Source organism: Candoia aspera, chromosome 2, assembly GCF_035149785.1.
Source record: "Candoia aspera isolate rCanAsp1 chromosome 2, rCanAsp1.hap2, whole genome shotgun sequence".
NCBI classification, from domain to species: Eukaryota; Metazoa; Chordata; class Lepidosauria; order Squamata; family Boidae; genus Candoia; species Candoia aspera.
Window position 1 is genome coordinate 46643295 of NC_086154.1, and position 20005 is coordinate 46663299.

The window sequence follows — 20005 nt, forward strand, 5'->3', positions numbered from 1 at the left end:
AATCTTCAGTTATTTTTTTCTGAAATCACAATTAAGATGATCAACTTTTAGACTGTTAGAATAACCTTCCATATGATTGTCCTGTAGGAAACCAGCCAGTTCTTTTGGTATCTCTTAGAGTCCTCACAAGATCAAGGAGAAAGGAAGAAGTTTCCTGATGAGAAAAGGTCTCATTCAACTTCATCTGATCCAAGAATGTTAACTGCCTGCCTATCCAACCTTAACTAAAATGTTTTGGTCTTCTTTTTGCACTGAAAAGCCACATAGGTTTTTTTTTTAATATAATTGTATTAAGAATTTTAATTACAATAGTAAAAACTAATACAAGCTAAACTTAGAGAAAGGGAAGAGAATGGAAAGAATGAAAAGTGCAGGAAAAAGAAGAAAGGAGAAAAAGAAGAGAGAGAAGAGAGAAAAAGAAAAGAAATATATAAAGAAGTGACTTCCAACCTTCATCACAAGAAGTATAAACAAATTTAATAACTCCACCTAGGTTTTAACTGCCAGTTTAGTAGAGCTGCCAGAGCCAAACTCTATCTTCAGAGGCTTTGATGTGGGTAGGGAGAGAAAGGTAAAATTAGATTAATTTAAGGAAAAGTAAAATTAGATTAATTTAAGGAACAACACCATTTCACTGTACTGCACTCTTTCTCCTTTATCACAAAAATCTTCTTGTCTTGGAAGGAAGACTAGAGTCTGGAGTATAATAAGCCAGAATGTACACAGCTTAAATTTAATCACACAAGACTTGAACTAGGCTAATTAAAAATAAAAACTCCAGTCTGAAAATGTCCAATCAAAAGCTACTAGGCCAATCTCTCACTTCAAAAATATTGTCACTTACAAGCTCATCTCTGATTAAGATACTGGAAAAACAAGCCACAAAACTGAGTGCTCCCTCTCATAACTCTGCTGTTTTCACCACTAAATACACCTCCCTTTCACCGTTTAACCTGCATGTCTACATATCTGTTCATAAATCAGTTCTGTGACTTTGCTAGAAATCACCCACAGGTAAAGCTTAAGTAACACATTTTTTAAAAAATCTCCCTCAAATCTGGCAACAAACTGCAAGAGTTCCTCCTTTGAATTTACTTGGCCACAACAGGAAAGTAGTTTGCTACTGTATTGACTTCTTCTGGGATGTTTTTTAACTTCCCTAACAGTCAGCCCTGGAGTCCCTCAGGGGTTCCTATCTAAGCATTAACAACCAGGCCCAATCCTGATCACCATGTTTTTTAGGCTCAGCCAACTGCCACTACATCGCAGACATGTTTTGACCTTAGCCTTGCTGTCTTCTAATCCAGTTCCTTCTTGACCAAATGAGCAAATCATATCGGAGAAGGATTGGCTGATTATGTGCCATCTAAGCAGAATTTATATTAGAGGAAAAATTATGGTCCTACTTGCGTAACAATGATATACATCTGGGACATCAATACATTCACTTTTGTCATTTGAGAGGGGAAAAAAATCACTCCCTCTCTGAATGAAGGTGACAATCAAAACAGATGGCATACTTTGTAGGTCTCTAAACTTCCTTTCATTGCATTCAACACTTAGTAGTGTTGGCCAGATCTGATATGCCCAGGAAAGGAAAGAAGACGCACTGTCCTACATTCCTTGATATAATCAGCACTGAGATGAGTACGTCCAGTTTCTCAACCAGTTTGAAACAGTGGCACATTTATTCTGCTTAAATGAGAATGCACTAGCATAAAATAACACTAGTTAGGACAAGCAATCTAGACTGGCTTCTCATTCTCACCAAAACTATGCTTACCATCATCTGCCCCTTCACCAGAGAGAGGAACAGTCCTAATAATGGGTGGAGACAAATATGGGGATCAGCCTCACAGAGGCAGACAAATCCTTGGTGCTTCAAAGTACCTCCCAGCCTTAAATCAACATCAGCAACTTTTAAGATGATAAAGATGAGGCTGGCTACAGAGACATTGAAAACAGAGTTTTACTGCTTTCAGAGTACCTCTAAAATGATCCTGAAGGCAGGAAGAGTCCTACCGTTCTCCAAACCTAGAGAAAGTGCTCTCAGATGACACAGATTCTTGCCACTTGTGAAGCCCTTCTGAAATTCCTTTAACTGGTGAAAAGTGTTTGGCTCCTGCCAGTAATATTAGCCCAGAAGCACCCCTTAATTTGACCTTGACTCCTGTTTTTCCTCCTTAGATTATTTGTAAATGTTTATGTTTGTGAAAGAATGGGAATGCTAAGGAGAACAGACTGCAGCCAGTGTTGCTGGTATTGAACCATTGTAAGAAAATGCAAAATATATTGAGAAAGCTCAGCTCATAATGCCTTAAAGGTTAGAAACTACCAGATGTGGGAGTCTCCAGCAGAGGGAATAAGGGGTGGCGGGGTCAGAATGATGCAAGCCTTGCCCCTTTTGTATATGCATCGTGATGTCACATGCAAGTATGAAAGGGGCAGAGCCTGCCACACAATGCATGCTTTTGTCACTCGATGGAAGAGCACAATTCTGCTGACAACCAGTCTCCAACTCCCAACACATCAAAAGAAACTTTCCTCATCCTTAAGTCAAACCATATAATCCAATATCCTACCCTCCATTCGCAAGGGTTTTCTCTTGCATTGAAACTATAAATAATGTTGCTTCAGTATTCTTTCAGTACAGCACTTCAAGATTGTTTGAAATTCTGTCCTACTTTTAAAACACAGCATTCCCCTAGCCCAAGCCTCGTCTGCAGCCAAAGATTTCTCTTCATTTTTTAACCTTTGAAACCAGGCTACACAGAGTGTCTGAAAGCATTCTTCTTTCAAAGACTCTTTCTACACCAGTTGCACAAAACATGAGAGGGTGGCATGAAGATAAATGTCTGGACCTGCTGCAAAGCGAACTGGAACTCCTCAGAACACACAGATCCAACAGATATTGTAACCACCTGGACCCTGATTTCAAAAGGAGCTGCAATGACAGACTCACCTATAACAAGCCACCTGAGAGCCAAAGTCTCCGCAGGGTTGGCATGCATGAACAGTATCTGACAAACTCTCATTTTCCCGTAATGCAGTGACAAAACTATAAGACCAACTGCTTTCACATGAACTTCCTTCCATACAAAGCTTAGCCCATTCAACTATGTTGCAACTGCCTTATGTCACTGTCGATGTGATGCATCACAGATTTTCAAAGCAAATGAGTCTTATTGAGGAGCAATAAGCAAACTGTCTGTTTCTCCTGACTGAACAAAAGAGGCTTCTTTGAGAGCTGTTATCAGCCTCATCTTCATTTCATTCTTGATGACAACAGTCTTACAGACCACAGCAGGCCAAATTACATTTTCTTATCTTCCTCTAAACAGCAGAAAGAATAAATTAAGGGTCTATGAGTAGGGCAGCATATAAATGTTCCCATGATCATCTTGCAAACAGATTCTACATGGTGATGGTAAAATAAATCTCCACATCTTACAATAGTCTTCTCCAACCAGGCACCTTCCAGATGAGCTGTGCACGAGCACCAGAAGGTGGGATGGAGAGATGGAGAGAGATATGAGCAATGGAAACAAAAACAAAACTCCCAGCCAGCATGCTGGAATCTGTATTGCCAACATTTTGGAGGGCACAAGATTGTCAAAGATTAGCTTAAAATATGAAACTTGGAACAGATCCAACTTTCCATTTAGTAATTATGTGTTTTATTATGAAGATAACATATGAGCTGTTTAACCTAACCATAAGACCCCCATTTGTTACACTGGATTTTCTTTCTTATTCAGCAACTATTCCCTTCCTTGACACAAAGAATAAATCCCTTTCTCCCAAGGAAGCTTTCAAATTGATTTTGTTATTACTTCATATAAAATTTTAGTCTCCTACAATAAATTATTCTGTGTCAGATAAAAGCTTCCATTGCAATCGACTTCTGGAGGATATATGGCAAACTGAAGACAATTCTGCAAAAGCAGAGCCAACAACCATGGCAAAGGCCAAGGAACCAGTGAGTAGACAAGGAAAGGATGGAAGATCATCCTGGCTGCTCCTCGCAAGGAGACCACAGGACAGTAGTTTTCCACAGGTCTGAGTGCCAGGAGACGAAGGGATTAGCCATCTTGCTTGCAACTGCGGCGGAGCTTTTTAAAGGACACTACATTCGCAAACCTCACTGTCTAATCACTTTTGAAAATTGCCTTTCAAAGCTATCAGACCTTCAGAATGACAAGTTTGCAAAGTCCTCATCAGGCGAGTTTATCTTCAACTCTGAACAAAAGAAAAATTAATCATAAGCTTAAGAACTTAAAGAATATGAAATAAACAGCAAAAAAGCTAAAAAAGGTTTTGATCTTAGAAACTTATAAACGGACTAAGGGTCCAGATAAATTCGGAATATTGAAACTTTTACAATGAGATTTTGGAATTAACTCTAAAGAACAAACAGCTTCTTGTGGGAAATAGATCTGTTTTGATTTTTGGAAGACGTAACAAAGATAAGCAATTTTATGATTTCAAAAATTGGACAATAGAGGGGACTAAAGATTTTAGGTAGAGGAAAGATATACAAGCCTATGAAATGCAAAACGTAACAATGAAAATACTGAAAGAGACTTTTGAAAAATGGAGTCAGAAATTAGTAGCCACAATATCAACAATGTAAGTAATGATGTCTCCTTCTATGGACAGACTATGTACAAAAGATGTTATTGAAGAAATGATAGATGTAGAACAAATTTTATCTGATAAGATAGAGATGGTATCGAAAGTAGATTTACCACTGACAAGCCAAGAGAATGACATGGAAAAGGATATTTCACTGGATCTACAAAAGAAATTGGCTGATGTTTTAAAATTCAAAAGGGAAATACAAATGATATACCAAGAAAATGACTTGGACAATTTTTTCCTATTGGATTTATAAAAGAGGTTTGTTAAAGCCTTGAAAAGCAATGGGACAAAGAAGAAATGAAGAGAACTCAAATCCTACAACAATATTTGAATTACCTAAAGATTAAGACTGTTAGAGGTAAAAGGAAGGAATATAAAGTTGGTCTGTTTGATCAAGGTTAAAACAAGATATTACTTATTACTTCTGCAACCCTTTATGGATTTTCTGCTGACACCAGTATTGAAAAGATGATGCTTTATAGGTTTGTCTATAGATAAGGGATGGGATATGGGATGAAGAGATAAATGTTTGTAACCTTAGAGGGACTGAAGAGTCATTAAATGTATTTATATTTGTTGTGATGAAGGTTGGAAGTCACTTATTTATATATTTCTTGTCTCTTTATTATATTCTTACTTTTTTCCCTTGCACATTTTACTCTTCCTTTCTCTTCTCTTTCTTTAAGTTTAGTTCGTATTAGACTTTACTATTCTAACCAAAACTATTAATAAAAAATTATATACCTAAAAAAATTGCTTCCATTGCTGTCACCGAACTTTTTGCTGTTCATAACCTATTTAAGTATCACCCTCACACACCGACAACTTCCAGCAACTGGCACCCTCCCATTTAATCAGAAGCAGTAAAATTCTTAGGCTGTTTTTGCTACTGCAACATCTGCCCTGCATTAAAAGGATGAGAACCATTTATTGGTGCACGTTTAATGACCCCAAGCAATTAACTAGATGCTACAGCCAAGGACACACTTCATAGTCTTAGCAGTAGCACCTGTTAGCTCCATTGTTCCTTCCAAAGCCAGTTATCTCAAAGCCTGTATCCAAAACCCTGGTAACACTTCAGACACAAAGGGCTGGCTTTAAACATTAAACATTGGAAATATCACTACAGCTGAAGAAATGTACTTCACTTCATGTTGTATAAATTATTTTATACAACTTTATGTTTGTACAATTATTTCGCAGCAACTTTTTCAATGAAGGAAATAAAAATAAAGGTGCATCTTTATTTGTATTTATTTCTAAAGTTGCGTGCGGGAATGGATGGGAAGGTGCTCTTGACTGAATCTGCAGTGTTGGGAGGGAAGTGGGCATTTATTCCCTTTCTAAACTATAGAGAGAGCCAGTCTGGTGTAGTGGTCAAGGCATCAGGCTAGAAACCGGGAGACCGAGAGTTCTAGTCTGGTCTTAGGCACAAAGCCATCTGGGTGACCTTGGGCCAGTCACTTTCTCTCAGCCCAAGGAAGGGGGCAACAGCAAACCACTTCTGAAAAATCTTGCCAGGAAAACTGCAGGGACTTGTCCAGGCAGTCCTGAGAATCAGACATGATTGAATGGATAAGAAAAAAAAACAAAACCCGTAGATATGATAAAAAGAGACCTACTGAAACTGACATCTGCCCCACGGGGAAAACTGCTAATGCTTTCCCTCTTAAAAGAAACAGCAGTCTAAGGGAAAGCAATCATTCTGAATCACTTTATTCAGCTAATTTTAATTCACAGTATTTAACAAGATACTGCCACAATTTCTTAAGATGTCTATTGCCACCATGTCAACAGCAAAATGCTAGTGTGCCCAATTTTGCCCCGAAAAACAAATATATAGACCTCAAGGGCCTGACAGAATACAGGATCTACCCCATGCTAGATCACAAAGCTGTGGTTCACACATCACACTAAAACATAACTAATTATAAAATGCATGAGCAAGAACAAGCTGCAACAAGCCTCATATTCCTTCTCACTAATTCAGATTATTTTGTTTTCCTGTAAACCAGATGTTACCATATCATCTGGACTTGGAAATGCAGTTAAGATAACCTATAGTTATTTTAAGTAAGACAGACTTAATAACTATGGCTAAAAGTGGCTTTTTAAAATGAATCATAGCTAGCCCTAATTATAGTTGCAGGGTCCCAACAAGCAAATTCAAGAGGGTGAAACAGGAGTCCAAGGTTTACTGTGCTCCTTCCTGCTTGCATACATTGTGACATATGAACGCACTTAATGTCTAGTTGCATATGTTGACAAAAGATGGTCCACCTTTTTTTGCTTGAAACCAAGAAGTGGAAGAGGAAACTACAGACCAGCAGGTGCTCTAGAAATCCCCGTTTAAATGATGCACGTGGCACCAGCAGGCAGTGGTAGGATTCTACTTGGAATGACAACTGGCCTGCTGCGGTCTCAGTTCATCATTCCAACCAGGATGTTCAGCTTTTGATTGTCTCTCTCACAGCATGTGGTTTTTATCTGGAACCGGACTGCATTGTTAAGAATTGCAGTTTTAATGTTCTTTATCTCTCAGTGGGAACTTTATCTCCCATGACACTGTCACCAATATTAGATGCAAAGTACTGGCTAATATTAATGTTTTATTGAATATGATGCAAGAACTGCTTGGGAAACTTTAAGCATTACTTTGATCAACAGCACACAGGCTTTCTAAAATATCTGGTTTGCTCGCTGGTGCTACATGGATGTCATCACTTCAACACCAGGTGACTCGGAGCCATGTTACTCATGACTCAAACCATCCTTTCCAACCAGTGCCCTCCAGAAGAGTTTGGGCCTACAACACCCAGAATTCCCTCCTAACTGGGAGTTGCAAGGTGTTCTAGGAGTTGTAGTTTGAACATACCAGGGAGCTCCAGGTTGGGGAAGGCAGGTTTGAACAGTCTTTTCAGTCTCTTCCCCACCCACTATTTTTATGGGCCCACTGACTCACCCACTTTCTTAAATGTCAAAAACAACTCCTCCTCCTCCTCCTCCTCCTCTTGCTATAACCAAAATCAAGCCAAAAACTGACTTCAGTGTGGTTCAAGATTAAAAACACAGAGAATTATGAGGACAAGAGACAAGCAAATAAGAATTAATAAAAAGCCAAGTGAAACCAACAGTCTTGCCTCATGCCAGAAAAAAGAAAAAACTTTTCCCCCTACGTGTGCTTCTTTCACTTCAGATTGGGAGGGCTCATGGAAAGAGACAGAAGCATGGGTCCCCTGACAGTGCTCTTCCCCCTTCTGTAGGGGATAGGTTTTCTGAAAGTAAAGTATTTCATTCTACTTTTAAGAAACAGTAACATTATCCATTCCACTAACCAACCACAGAGATGTCATTTTAATTCTAGCCTACTCCACTTGAACAATTCACAGCCATTTCCAAACTATAATTTTGATTTTGACATATCAAGTGTCTGTCCCCAAACTTTTCAATTTACCAAAAAAAAAACCCACCACACAATCAAACTTGATGCACCAACAAAAACACATTTAAGAGGCTTATTTTAATGTTTACTATATTTATTTACTGTAATTAACATATGATCACAGCAGCTGGAGTTTTAAAAGTTGGAGAGAACGTAAACACCCATTCAAGAAAGCAATGTCAAATTTCAGCAGCCGCGACACTGCCTCCTAGCAACTGGTATCTCAGGATCAAGAATTTCAGATTCAGAAATTTTTAACAAATACATTCTGTTTTGATTTAAAGTCAATAGATGGGTGAGTTCACACATCCCTGAAGCCAATTCTCATACAACACAGAACGTTAAGATTCACATTCCATTGTAAGTACTTATTACAATGGATTCTTGGGAGAAATATTTTCTGGACTGTCATGACTAAATTAACCCAAGTACTGCCGTTAGCTCCTGTTAACTGTTAAAGGATTAAACCATACATTAATATAAAGTAAGCCAGAATGGTTGCATTTCTGTAGCTTGACCCTCACAACATTAGGTTCCCTTCCACTCTGAAGGTCAATTATATTAATTTCTTCAACTTACAGAGGATCTAGTCATAGAAACACAACTAATTACTGGAAAGTGCATTATTGTGGCTTCCGAAAGAGCACATCCCTTTAAAACACAATACTGGATATTCCATTCAGAAAGAAAAGAGTTAGAGACTAACCTACTGGAAAGTCATCTTCTGTCTGCAGGAAAACAGATAAGAAATGCATCCAAAATGGCATCTGAAGCTGGACAGGGAAAGAAAGCTAAAAACAAATGTGATGCTCAAATCAAAATCTGGACCAATTTTGGGATACACTTCCTCCTTTTTCACTTGTACATAAAAATAAGTGATGCCTCAGAAACTCTGTGCCTGCTTAGCACACCCATTCTTCTGTGCATGATTATTTCGAAAATTATAAAACCATTCACCAAATGCCATGCTTATCAAAACGAGTTCCTAATGACTACGGTATGTCAGGATAGAACTTTCTCGAGGTCAAAAAGCAAAAGCATACTTTTAAACTTGCTGCCTACTAGATGCTGCCTTCAAGTTCCATAATTTCTGCCCGCTGCCTATATAGGCAGTAGCTTATGGCATTAGGTTACCTAACTTTTTTTTAACAGGATATTTGATTTTTAACAAATTTTCAAAGAGGTGAGCCTAAGTCTGGAGGGATGTGGGGGGAAATCAAAATATCTGTATTCTGTATGGTTATTAAATAAATTTCAAACAACGCCTTGACTTTATGACTTTATGCAACCCTCCTTTGTTGGATTTGGCAAAGAACACTCTCAAGGAAAGTAAAGCAGATTTTTTTTAAAAAAATTTTTTTTACTCTTCTCACCGCAGGGCTATTATTCTTCCATCTCTTATCAATTAAAGCTGCATAGACAATACAGTGACAAAAGTGTTCATCATCACTTACAGTAACTGGAATTAAAGCTTCCAGGAACATCTAAGATGCTCTTCTTCCATAAGGAGGCACCAACTGTGCATTTTTCACAAGGGTCTTCAAGCTCTAGAATTTATATTTTTAAATTTACCTCTATGCTGCTAGATTTGGTGTGCATACAACATTCAGTGCTTACACAACCTTATCTTTTGTTTCTCTAAATTGATGATAACGAGCTCCAAGCAAGTACATACGGTATATAGTAATGGCCTTTTTTCAGAGTGTCCGTATTTCATTTATTTTGCTATTCAACAATTATCATATTTTTGCCTGTCTTACAGAAGTGCAAAAGCATACAAACTGTTCTGGAAGTGTTCCACACTCAAAAGGCCTCCATTTCAAATGCGAAACAAGGAACGTGTTCTGAGATTACAACAGGATCAGGACACTTCCTATGAGGTCAAAGCATTATTTTTTAGTTTTAAACAGGAAATTTCTAACTCAAAATGCTTTACATTCAAAACATTTTGCACATCTCTGCAGAAGCAAGTCTAGGCAACAAAACTACAAATAGAATGTGGAAAAAAAAAAGAAAGCCTGCTAATGAATAACACATAACCAGTAAAAACAAAAATGAATGCATAAGGAAAGAGTACATTCTTCAAGCAACTAGCAAAATGCCAGTAGAGAAAATCGAAACCTAAGGATCAAGTAAATGTAAGGTAGGCTTGGCCAGGAAACAAGTCTCCACAAGAAATACTAGAACCCTACTGATATAGACTATAACCACCAAATCTTGAAAGCCTGACAGTATTTCCCCTTTCCTCCTTCATATACCAGAGCGAGTTGAGATGAGGCAATGTTGAGTTTCTTTCTCATGTTTTTCTGTTTTCCCAGGCTAAGCTCATGTTTCACGATGGTTGCCATTACATCAAGTTTGGGGGACACAAATGTTTTATGTTGAGAATGCTGCTACAAAAGAAGTCTTCTCCCATATTGCCACCTATCACTGCTCTGAAAATCTTGGAATATTATCAGCAATTCTTGAGGAGCCCTCAGATTTACACAGAGTGAGGCAAACTAAGGATTATATTTAGGAATATCAATATGTCTTGAATTGCACCCCAAAATGAATGACATCCCATGCAGTTAACAGCATAAAAGGGGAACCTAATAATAATAGCTGAAGCATATTATGCCAATTGAAGTTGAACACTTTTAAAGGCAGTTCTACATTGTGCATGATAATATAGCTCAATGATCATGTATCTAATGCATGTGCAATCATAGCCAGATTGAACTATATTGAGAAAGATATCATTCTAAGGCTGGTAAAAGCTCCCTTGGGCATAGTTGCCTTCTAAGCCTCTAATAGTAAGGCTCTGACCAAAAGAATTCCTAAATACAATGCATTACTTATTTATTTACAATATTTAAATGAAGCAGCTTGGGGAGATTCCTAAGCCCAAACTTACAAGACTGTAATAGGTAGTCATAGCTTATTGACCAATATGGTCAATAAGTAGTTATAGCCAGCAGTGCTTATAAAATTTATTTGGGATTAAATATAAATAAACTCCAAAGATATACGTAAGTTTGGGAATGGTATTTCCATCATATGCAAAAGCTGTCAGCTATGGCAGATGGTATTAAAATGGGGATGGGCAAATACGAAGAATGTATCTGAAGCAAAGCTCTAGAATTCAAAACTTGAAGACAACAGAATGAGGAAGAATGCCAACTGTTAGGAATAGTTGTTCAGAGAGAAGGTACACAAGCTCACATCTAAGCTAAATTGTCATGCAACATGAAATAAGCTTCGACTGAGAAAAACCTTCTTCAGACTGAGTAAATTGCCAGATCAGTGTAGTTGAAGGCAGAATGGAATGTTCTGTACATATCTACCAAAAATTTAGAATTTTGTTTTGCTTTGCACTGCTGAACGGCTGGGACTTTTAAGGGGCAAACCTGGTCTTTTTAAGCCTCACACCCCTTAAAATGACTAAAACACCCAAATGGGCCATGGCCCACCCACCAAGCATGGCTTTTGAGCTGCTGTAAGTTGCTCAGTCCTAGCTTTGGATCAGTTTTCTAATCATTCCAGCTTCAAAATTGCAGGAAACTAACATTTGCCCCAGCAATAAATCTAGAAGGGCTCAAGGAATAATAAACAACAACAAAAGAGATGGGGGCAAAGACTGTTCTTTTCTTTGTGAAGAACAGCATACATGTATATCTCATTCTTTTCTAGGCAACATATGTAGATGCTCTATTGTACAATTTAACTAGCACAGTGCAGAGGTCTCATTTGCTCTTCAATTTTCCAAACCAATACTCTACTATTCAGTTAGGGGTTCTAAAAATCAATGAATACTGAGGGGCATAATGCATAATCATACCTTGCTTTCTCTTCTCTGATAATGAACATTCGTGTTAATCTACATGAACCCTAAAACAAGGATACAGTTGCTTATATATTTCAAGGTTAAACTAACAATGATGCTTGTCATGTAGTTTGCCCATGCACGAATGATTTTCCTTTCTCAAACATCTGCTGTGTGGGAGGCAGTGAACTGGCTCAGAACTAGAGCAGAGGGAAGGGGTTTAACTCTTTCCCCCACAATGGTCCAAAGTATTCTCTTTATGCACCATGCTATTGCAAATAGCCATGGGGAGTGGAAGGGCAATACTCATTCATACCTCCTCCCCTGGTCCTGATGTAGCTTTGCACAGCCTCTGCCAGATATTTGTTGGGAGGAGGATCACCTGAACAAGGGCAAACTGTGCTCTTCAGTTAAGACCCATCAAGCCCAGAAGCAGCACACCCAATTTCCAGCAACAGGACAAAACACTTCAGCCCAAAGTGTGCCTGCTGCAAAGGAAACACTCATTTCCATGTTTATGCTTTCCTTAGGACTTCTTCACTAAATACTCCCTCACATTAGTAAGGGGGGTGTTATCACTCATCACTCTGATTCCTATTTGGGCTGAAGCAATCTGTTCTTTCACTTTCCATAATTGCAAACTTGTCTGACTTGGCTATAATTACTGCCACTGTTGTTACAACATTTGTTCAGACTTAGCCGACTGGCCCCCTCATCAGCAGTTGAGCAGCCCTGTTATTAGCCTCTCTCTATTATATTTCACATCAGAGAAAAAGGCTTGCAACAGCCAAGGCTGCTCTCCCATGAATTTATTAAGTTGCACTATTTTCCACAGATGCAAAAAGTCTGCTTCAGAAATCTTTCCCAGACAAATGCCTAATTATGCATACATGCCGGCATACATATATAGGCATGTATATTCTGCAACCTAATCAAGTAATGCAGGCAATACTCAAGCTCACCCTTTGTGAGGGCTATCGTCCAAGACAGATAATGCCTGGGAATAATTGCAATATAGATCCTTCTCTCATCTCTCAACCTTACAAATGCCTCCCCATTTTACCCATTACAATATAACTTTAGGATGTACTACTGGAGTCACAATATGTGGAGCCTGGAAATGGGAAGCCAGTGCAGGCTTTTAATTTTATAAAATAATATCTGGTTTTGTTTCACCCATACGTAAGCTCTACGTTATGATATTAAAGTTGGTATCTCTGATTCCCCTTGTGCAGCAAGATGCTGGAGTGAGACTTATATCCTTAATTTCACATGCTAGCAAAGTAATACTTGTTGTTGTTGTTTATTCGTTTAGTCGCTTCCGACTCTTCGTGACTTCATGGACCAGCCCACGCCAGAGCTTCCTGTCGGTCGTCAACACCCCCAGCTCCCCCAGGGACAAGTCTGTCACCTCTAGAATATCATCCATCCACCTTGCCCTTGGTCGGCCCCTCTCCCTTTTGCCCTCCACTCTCCCTAGCATCAGCATCTTCTCCAGGCTGTCCTGTCTTCTCATTATGTGGCCAAAGTATTTCAGTTTTGCCTTTAATATCATTCCCTCAAGTGAGCAGTCTGGCTTTATTTCCTGGGGTATGGACTGGTTTGATCTTCTTGCAGTCCAAGGCACTCTCAGAATTTTCCTCCAACACCACAGTTCCAAAGCATCGATCTTCCTTCTCTCAGCCTTCCTGATGGTCCAGCTCTCGCAGCCATATGTTACTACAGGGAACACCATTGCTTTAACTATGCGGACCTTTGTTGTCAGTGTGATGTCTCTGCTCTTAACTATTTTATCGAGATTTGTCATTGCTCTTCTCCCAAGGATTAAGCGTCTTCTGATTTCCTGACTGCAGTCAGCATGTGCAGTAATCTTCGCACCTAGAAATACAAAGTCTTTCACTGCTTCTACATTTTCTCCCTCTATTTGCCAGTTATCAATCAAGATGGTTGCCATAATCTTGGTTTTTTTGAGGTTTAACTGCAAGCCAGCTTTTGCACTTTCTTCTTTCACCTTCATCATAAGGCTCCTCAGTTCCTCTTCGCTTTCAGCCATCAAAGTGGTATCATCTGCATATCTGAGATTGTTAATGTTTCTTCCAGCGATTTAACTCCAGCCTTGGATTCCTCAAGCCCAGCATGTCGCATGATGTGTTCTACATACAAGTTGAATAGGTAGGTGAGAGTATACAGTCCTGCCATACTCCTTTCCCAATCTTAAACCAGTCTGTTGTTCCGTGGTCTGTTCTTACTGTTGCTACTTGGTCGTTATACAGATTCTTCAGGAGGCATACAAGATGACTTGGTATCCCCACACCACTAAGAACTTGCCACAATTTGTTCTGGTCCACACAGTCAAAGGCTTTAGAATAGTCAATAAAACAGAAATAGATGTTTTTCTGAAACTCCCTGGCTTTTTCCATTATCCAGCGGATATTGGCAATTTGGTCCCTAGTTCCTCTGCCTTTTCTAAACCCAGCTTGTACATCTGGCAATTCTTGCTCCATGAATTGCTGAAGTCTACCTTGCAGGATCTTGAGCATTACCTTACTGGCATGTGAAATGAGTGCCACTGTTCGATAGTTTGAACATTCTTTAGTGTTTCCCCTTTTTGGTATGGGGATATAAGTTGATTTTTTCCAGTCTGATGGCCATTCTTGTGTTTTCCAAATTTGCTGGCATATAGCATGCATTACCTTGACAGCATCATCTTGCAAGATTTTGAACAGTTCAGCTGGGATGCCGTCGTCTCCTGCTGCCTTGTTATTAGCAATGCTTCTTAAGGCCCATTCAACCTCACTCTTTAGGATGTCTGGCTCTAGCTCACTGACCACACCGTCAAAGCTATCCCTGATATTGTTATCCTTCCTATACAGGTCTTCCGTATATTCTTGCCACCTTTTCTTGATCTTTTCTTCTTCTGTTATGTCCTTGCCATCTTTGTTTTTGATCATACCCATTTTGGCCTGGAATTTACCTCTGATGTTTCTAATTTTCTGGAACAGGTCTCTTGTCCTTCCTATTCTATTGTCTTCTTCCACTTCCACGCATTGTTTGTTTAAAAATAATTCCTTATCTCTTCTGGCTAACCTCTGGAATTTTGCATTTAATTGGGCATATCTCCCCCTATCGCTGTTGCCTTTTGCTTTCCTTCTTTCTTGGGCTACTTCTAGTGTCTCAGCAGACAGCCATTTTGCCTTCTTGGTTTTCTCTTTCTTTGGGATGTATTTTGTTGCCGCCTCCTGAACAATGTTGCGAACGTCTTCCGGGACCCTATCTACTAAGTCCAGTCCCTTAAATCTATTCTTCACCTCCACTGCATATTCCTTAGGGATATTAGTGAGCTCATATCTAGCTGATCTGTGGGTCTTCCCTAATCTCTTTAGTCTGATCCTAAATTGTGCAATAAGAAGTTCATGATCTGAACTACAGACAGCTCCAGGTCTTGTTTTTACCGACTGTATAGATGTCTGCCACCTTTGGCTGCAAAGGATGTAGTAAGTCTGATTTCGGTGTTGTCCATCTGGTGAAGTCCATGTATAAAGCCGTCTCTTAGGTTGTTGGAAGAGAGTGTTTGTTATGCAGAGTGAGTTGTCTTGGCAAAATTCTATCAGCCTATGTCCTGCTTCGTTTTGTTCACCCAGGCCATGCTTACCTGTAATTCCAGGTGTCATTTGACTGCCCACCTTAGCATTCCAGTCTCCCGTGATGAAAATAACATCTCTTTTAGGCGTCTTGTCCAGTAGGTGCTGCAGATCCTCATAGAACTGCTCTACTTCAGCTTCTTCAGCATCTGTGGTTGGGGCGTATATTTGGATCACTGTGATGTTCGATGGCTTGCCCTGAATTCCAACTGAGATCATTCTATTGTTTTTTGGATTGTATCCAAGCACTGCTTTAGCCACTTTACTATTAATTATGAAGGCTACTCCATTTCTTCTGTGGTCCTCTTGTCCACAGTAGTAGAACTGGTGGTCATTTGATGTGAAGTGGCCCATTCCAGTCCATTTCAGTTCACTGACGCCCAGAATGTCTATCTTTAATCTTGACATCTCACCAATAACCACATCCAATTTGCCCTGGCTCACAGATCTTACATTCCAGGTTCCAATGGTGTGTTGATCCTTAGAACATTGGATTCGCCGTTCACCACCAGCACCGTTGGCCGCTAGCCGTCCTTTCAGCTTTGAGCTAGCTGCATCATCACGTCTGGGGCTAGTTGAACTCATCCTCTGTTCTTCCCCAGTAGCATTTTGACCATCTTCCGACCTGGGGGTCTCATCTTCCAATGGTATACCGACGTATCTCTGGTTGTACTGATCCATTGAGTTTTCACGGCAAGAATACTGGGGTGGGTTGCCATTACCTTCCCCAGGGATCGCATTTAGTCTGACCTGTCTGTCATGTCCTTCCCGTCTTGGGTGGCCCTTCACGGTTTAGCTCATGGCATCATTGAGGTGCTCAAGCTCCAGCACCACGACAAGGTAACAATCCTTTGCTGAAGAAGTAATACTTAGGATCATCCAATGCAGATTAGAGCCCTACATGGAAAAGAGACCCCAGATGTACAAGCTGGCTTTAGAAAAGGCTGAGGAACAAAAGATATTATAGCTGATGCCTGCTGGATAATTGAGAAAGCCAAAGAATACCAAAAAGAAGTGAGTATGTGCTTCATTGATTATAGAAAAGCCTCTGACTGTGTTGATCACATCAAGCTGTGGAAAGTGCTCAGAAACATAGGAATCCCAGAACATTTCATTGTCCTCATGAAGAACTTATATACAGGTCAGGAAGCCACAGTACAGACAGAACATGGCAAAAAAGTCTGGCTCCAGATTGGCAAAGGAGTGTGACATGGCTGCATACTCTCCCTTTATTTATTCAAAGTACTAAAAGTCAAAGAGCACAGTGAAAAAATGGGACTAAAATAAAATATAAAGAAGACCAAACTAATGACAACAAGTAGAACAACCAGCCTTAGAAATGACAATGAAAATATTGAGGTGGTGGATAGCTTCTGCCTTTTAGGATCAATCATCAACAGTAAAGGAACAAGCGGTCAAGAAATACACCACAGACTAACTAGCACTTGGTAGAACAGTCATGAAGGCCTTGGAAAAGATATTCAAATACCATGATGTGTCTATACATACAAAGATCAGAACTGTGCACAATATGGAAGTGAAAGTTGGACTTTAAAGAAGGAGGATAGGAAGAGTATTGACTCATTTGAACTTTGGTGTTGGAGAATACTGTGGATAGCCAAGAAAACAAACCAGTGGATCACTGAACAAATCAACCCAGAGTTCTCACTTGAGGCATAAACAACTAGGCTCAAATTATCCTATTTTGGACCCATTATGCAAAGGCCTAGCTCTCTAGAAAAGGTTCTAATGCTGGGAAAGGTAGAAGGAAAGAGAAGAGGATGACCAGCACCAAGGTGGATGGACTTAGTTATGGTAGCAATGAGTGCACAATTGGGAGACCTGAAAGAACAGGTTAGAGATAGATCATCATAGAGAAAATCTATCTATGTGGTCACTAGAAGTCAAAAATAACTTGATGGCACATAATCAATCAAAATCAATCTGTTCTTCATTACATTCACTTTTTCTTCCTTATCTGCCCAGCACCATCACAAAAATTTCATCAAGTTTCACCTCTCATTAGAGTTTGTAGAAAGAACGAGAGATGTTCCCTACTTCTTTTGGATACCAATGCAGTTATCAAAATAAGGTTGTGCAACATCCTATATAAAATATTTGTCGCACTTTAAAATATTTGCTTAACCCAAGGAGAAGCTCACTGTTCCAGGAAAGCATATTTGGGAAAAGTGCATCCCAAGAGCACTACTATAACCTCTAAAAATCACACTACTATAACCTCCCAAAATCTGTAACAGAGCATCTGTAGCAGGGGATCATGGAGAATTTCCTTCCCAAGGAAATGGAATACAAAGCGGTCTCTCTCCCTCTCAAAATCACCTTGATGTCTCTTTGTTACTTGAGCCTACAGTGTAAATATTTTGGATAATAATACAAGTAATTCATCTTCCATGAAAAGGCCTGTTCCAGTTAATACACCCCCAAACAACACACACATTGTGTTGCTTCGTGTGCGGGTTAACCATTTTCTATTACAGGGTGTCTGACTTTGGGAAGATGCACCTGTAAAGACAGCAAGTACCTTCTTGTCCTCTGTATTTCTTGCATCTCTGTGAAAAGTTGCACAAAATCTTCCCGTTGACTCCCATGTGTGTCAGCCACACCAATACCGTACCTATGTCATTGGCTAGCAGTACCTTCCATCGACATGGAAATGTGCAATGATTACTGATGGTAAACGGCTCGGTGCCGTTTTCCATGCCCAGAACTGTCCCCTCGGAACAGGATTCTTTTAAAAACGATGCGTGAAGCAGACCCGGCTAGCCTGGCTGATCCTTAGCCAGGTCCCAGCACGGACACAGCACCGGCACCGAGCCTCGGCCTCGGACCTGCGGGCATTGCCCCGCACTTCTGAGAGGCGCGCGCGCTGCATCTCCAGAAAAGCAGCAGAACCTCCAAGTCTGCCCTCGGCCACGCCGGAGGCGACCGACCCCGCTGCTGCCCTCGCCCGTCTTTTGCCCCTGCCTGACCTGTAGGCGCTGCAGGTAAGAGGCCGGCACGTAGCCCGTCTCCCCGGAGCCCGCTCGGGTCACCAGCCACCAGTGCTGGTTGCTCCGCTCCAGCAGCAGGAAGGTCTCGCCAACGGCGAAGGCCAGAGAGTTAGGCTCGGCCGACCGGAAGCCGTACAGGGCCCGGTACATGGCGCTGGAGGGGACGGAGGAGGCGGGCCGGCGAAGAAGAAACTAGCCGGCGAACTCCAGTCGGAGACCCCTCCAACCAAGTGGCGGCGCCGGCGGTGGCAGCTCCTCCCGTAAACGCCGCTCCAAGCGCTCCGCCCCTACCTCGGGCTTGCGTCACCCTCGCGTGGCACCAGGACGCAGCCTCGCTGCCTTCCGCCCTGCGATACTGTAGCGCCATCTGCTCCATTCTCTCCATTCCTGCAACTCAGAGGCTTCTTGACTTTGACTTTGGAGGTATTTAGCTTAGCGAACATTCTCGGTCCTAGCATGTAGAGCTAGAAGCATGTAAGCGGCTGTCACCCCCTGCACAAGTTTATTCCGCGCTGTCAGCTGACTGTGTGCCTTCTTACTTGTCTTCTGCCTTGGTTATAAATAAAAGCCTTTTTTCCGTTGGTGAGTTGCTCCCCGGAGTCATTTTCGGTTCCCTCTATTGTGAAATCTGTCTATTAATTTATAACTGCTATTTTTTATCCTGTAACTAATGATGGATTAAGAAGAGGCGCTCTCCTCTGGTCCCATGAATGCTCACTTCAGGAGTCTTTGGTGATGGACATTGTCAAAAGCCTTTTGAATCTCTTAAACATTCCTAACCCTCTAGGGTTGACACTGTCTAAGCCTCAGTCATATAATGGTGACAGTAGCTCAAAAGCAACATTGGGCAAACTGAGATGTGAGTTCAAGCCCCTTCATTTGTGTCTCCAAGGTCATTCCCACATAACATTACAGCTGTATACTGTAGGTCAGAACAGCACTTTAAATCCTACCCAGAAACCAAATGGTAGCCAGTGCAAGGCCTGTAACACGGGTAACATTCTCATGGCATTAGCAAGGAGGCTGCTGCATTCTGGACTAATTGTGGTTTCCAAGTAGTCTTTAAGGGCAGCCCCATGTACTGTGGATTGCAGTAGTCTAATCCAGTGGCATTGAGGTGAGAGTTACTGTAGCCAGGTCCTCTTGCCCCAAGTAAGGTTGCACTTGGAGCACCAGCCAGTGCTGGACAAAGGTCATTCAAGCCATAGTGTCCACCTCCTTGAGCAGGAGCTGTGAGTCCAGAAGGACCTCCTGATTGTGAACCTGCTCCTTTGGATGTAGTGCTTGCCTGTCCAGAGATAACACTGGTGACAATAGAAAGCCTCAATGTACAAATGGGGCTTCCATCTTGCTTGGGTTCAGCCTGTTCTGTCCCATCCAGATCCTTACAACCTCCAGGCACTGGGATAAGACATCAATAGCATGATGGTGGCTTAATAGAGATGTTAAAAAGTAGGGGAGAGAG

The 20005-nt window shown here is 40.8% G+C and overlaps 1 protein-coding gene across 1 annotated transcript in view; it reads right to left on the reverse strand.

The window, feature by feature from the left end:
- Positions 1 to 18821, reverse strand: part of NCKIPSD (NCK interacting protein with SH3 domain) — a 98214-nt gene extending 79393 nt beyond the window's left edge. The window contains exon 1 of the mRNA XM_063291723.1: positions 18520 to 18821. Coding sequence (XP_063147793.1) covers positions 18520 to 18690 — 171 coding nt within the window. The 5' untranslated portion in view covers positions 18691 to 18821. The remainder of the gene's footprint in view (positions 1 to 18519) is intronic.
- Positions 18822 to 20005: the final 1184 nt, after the last annotated feature.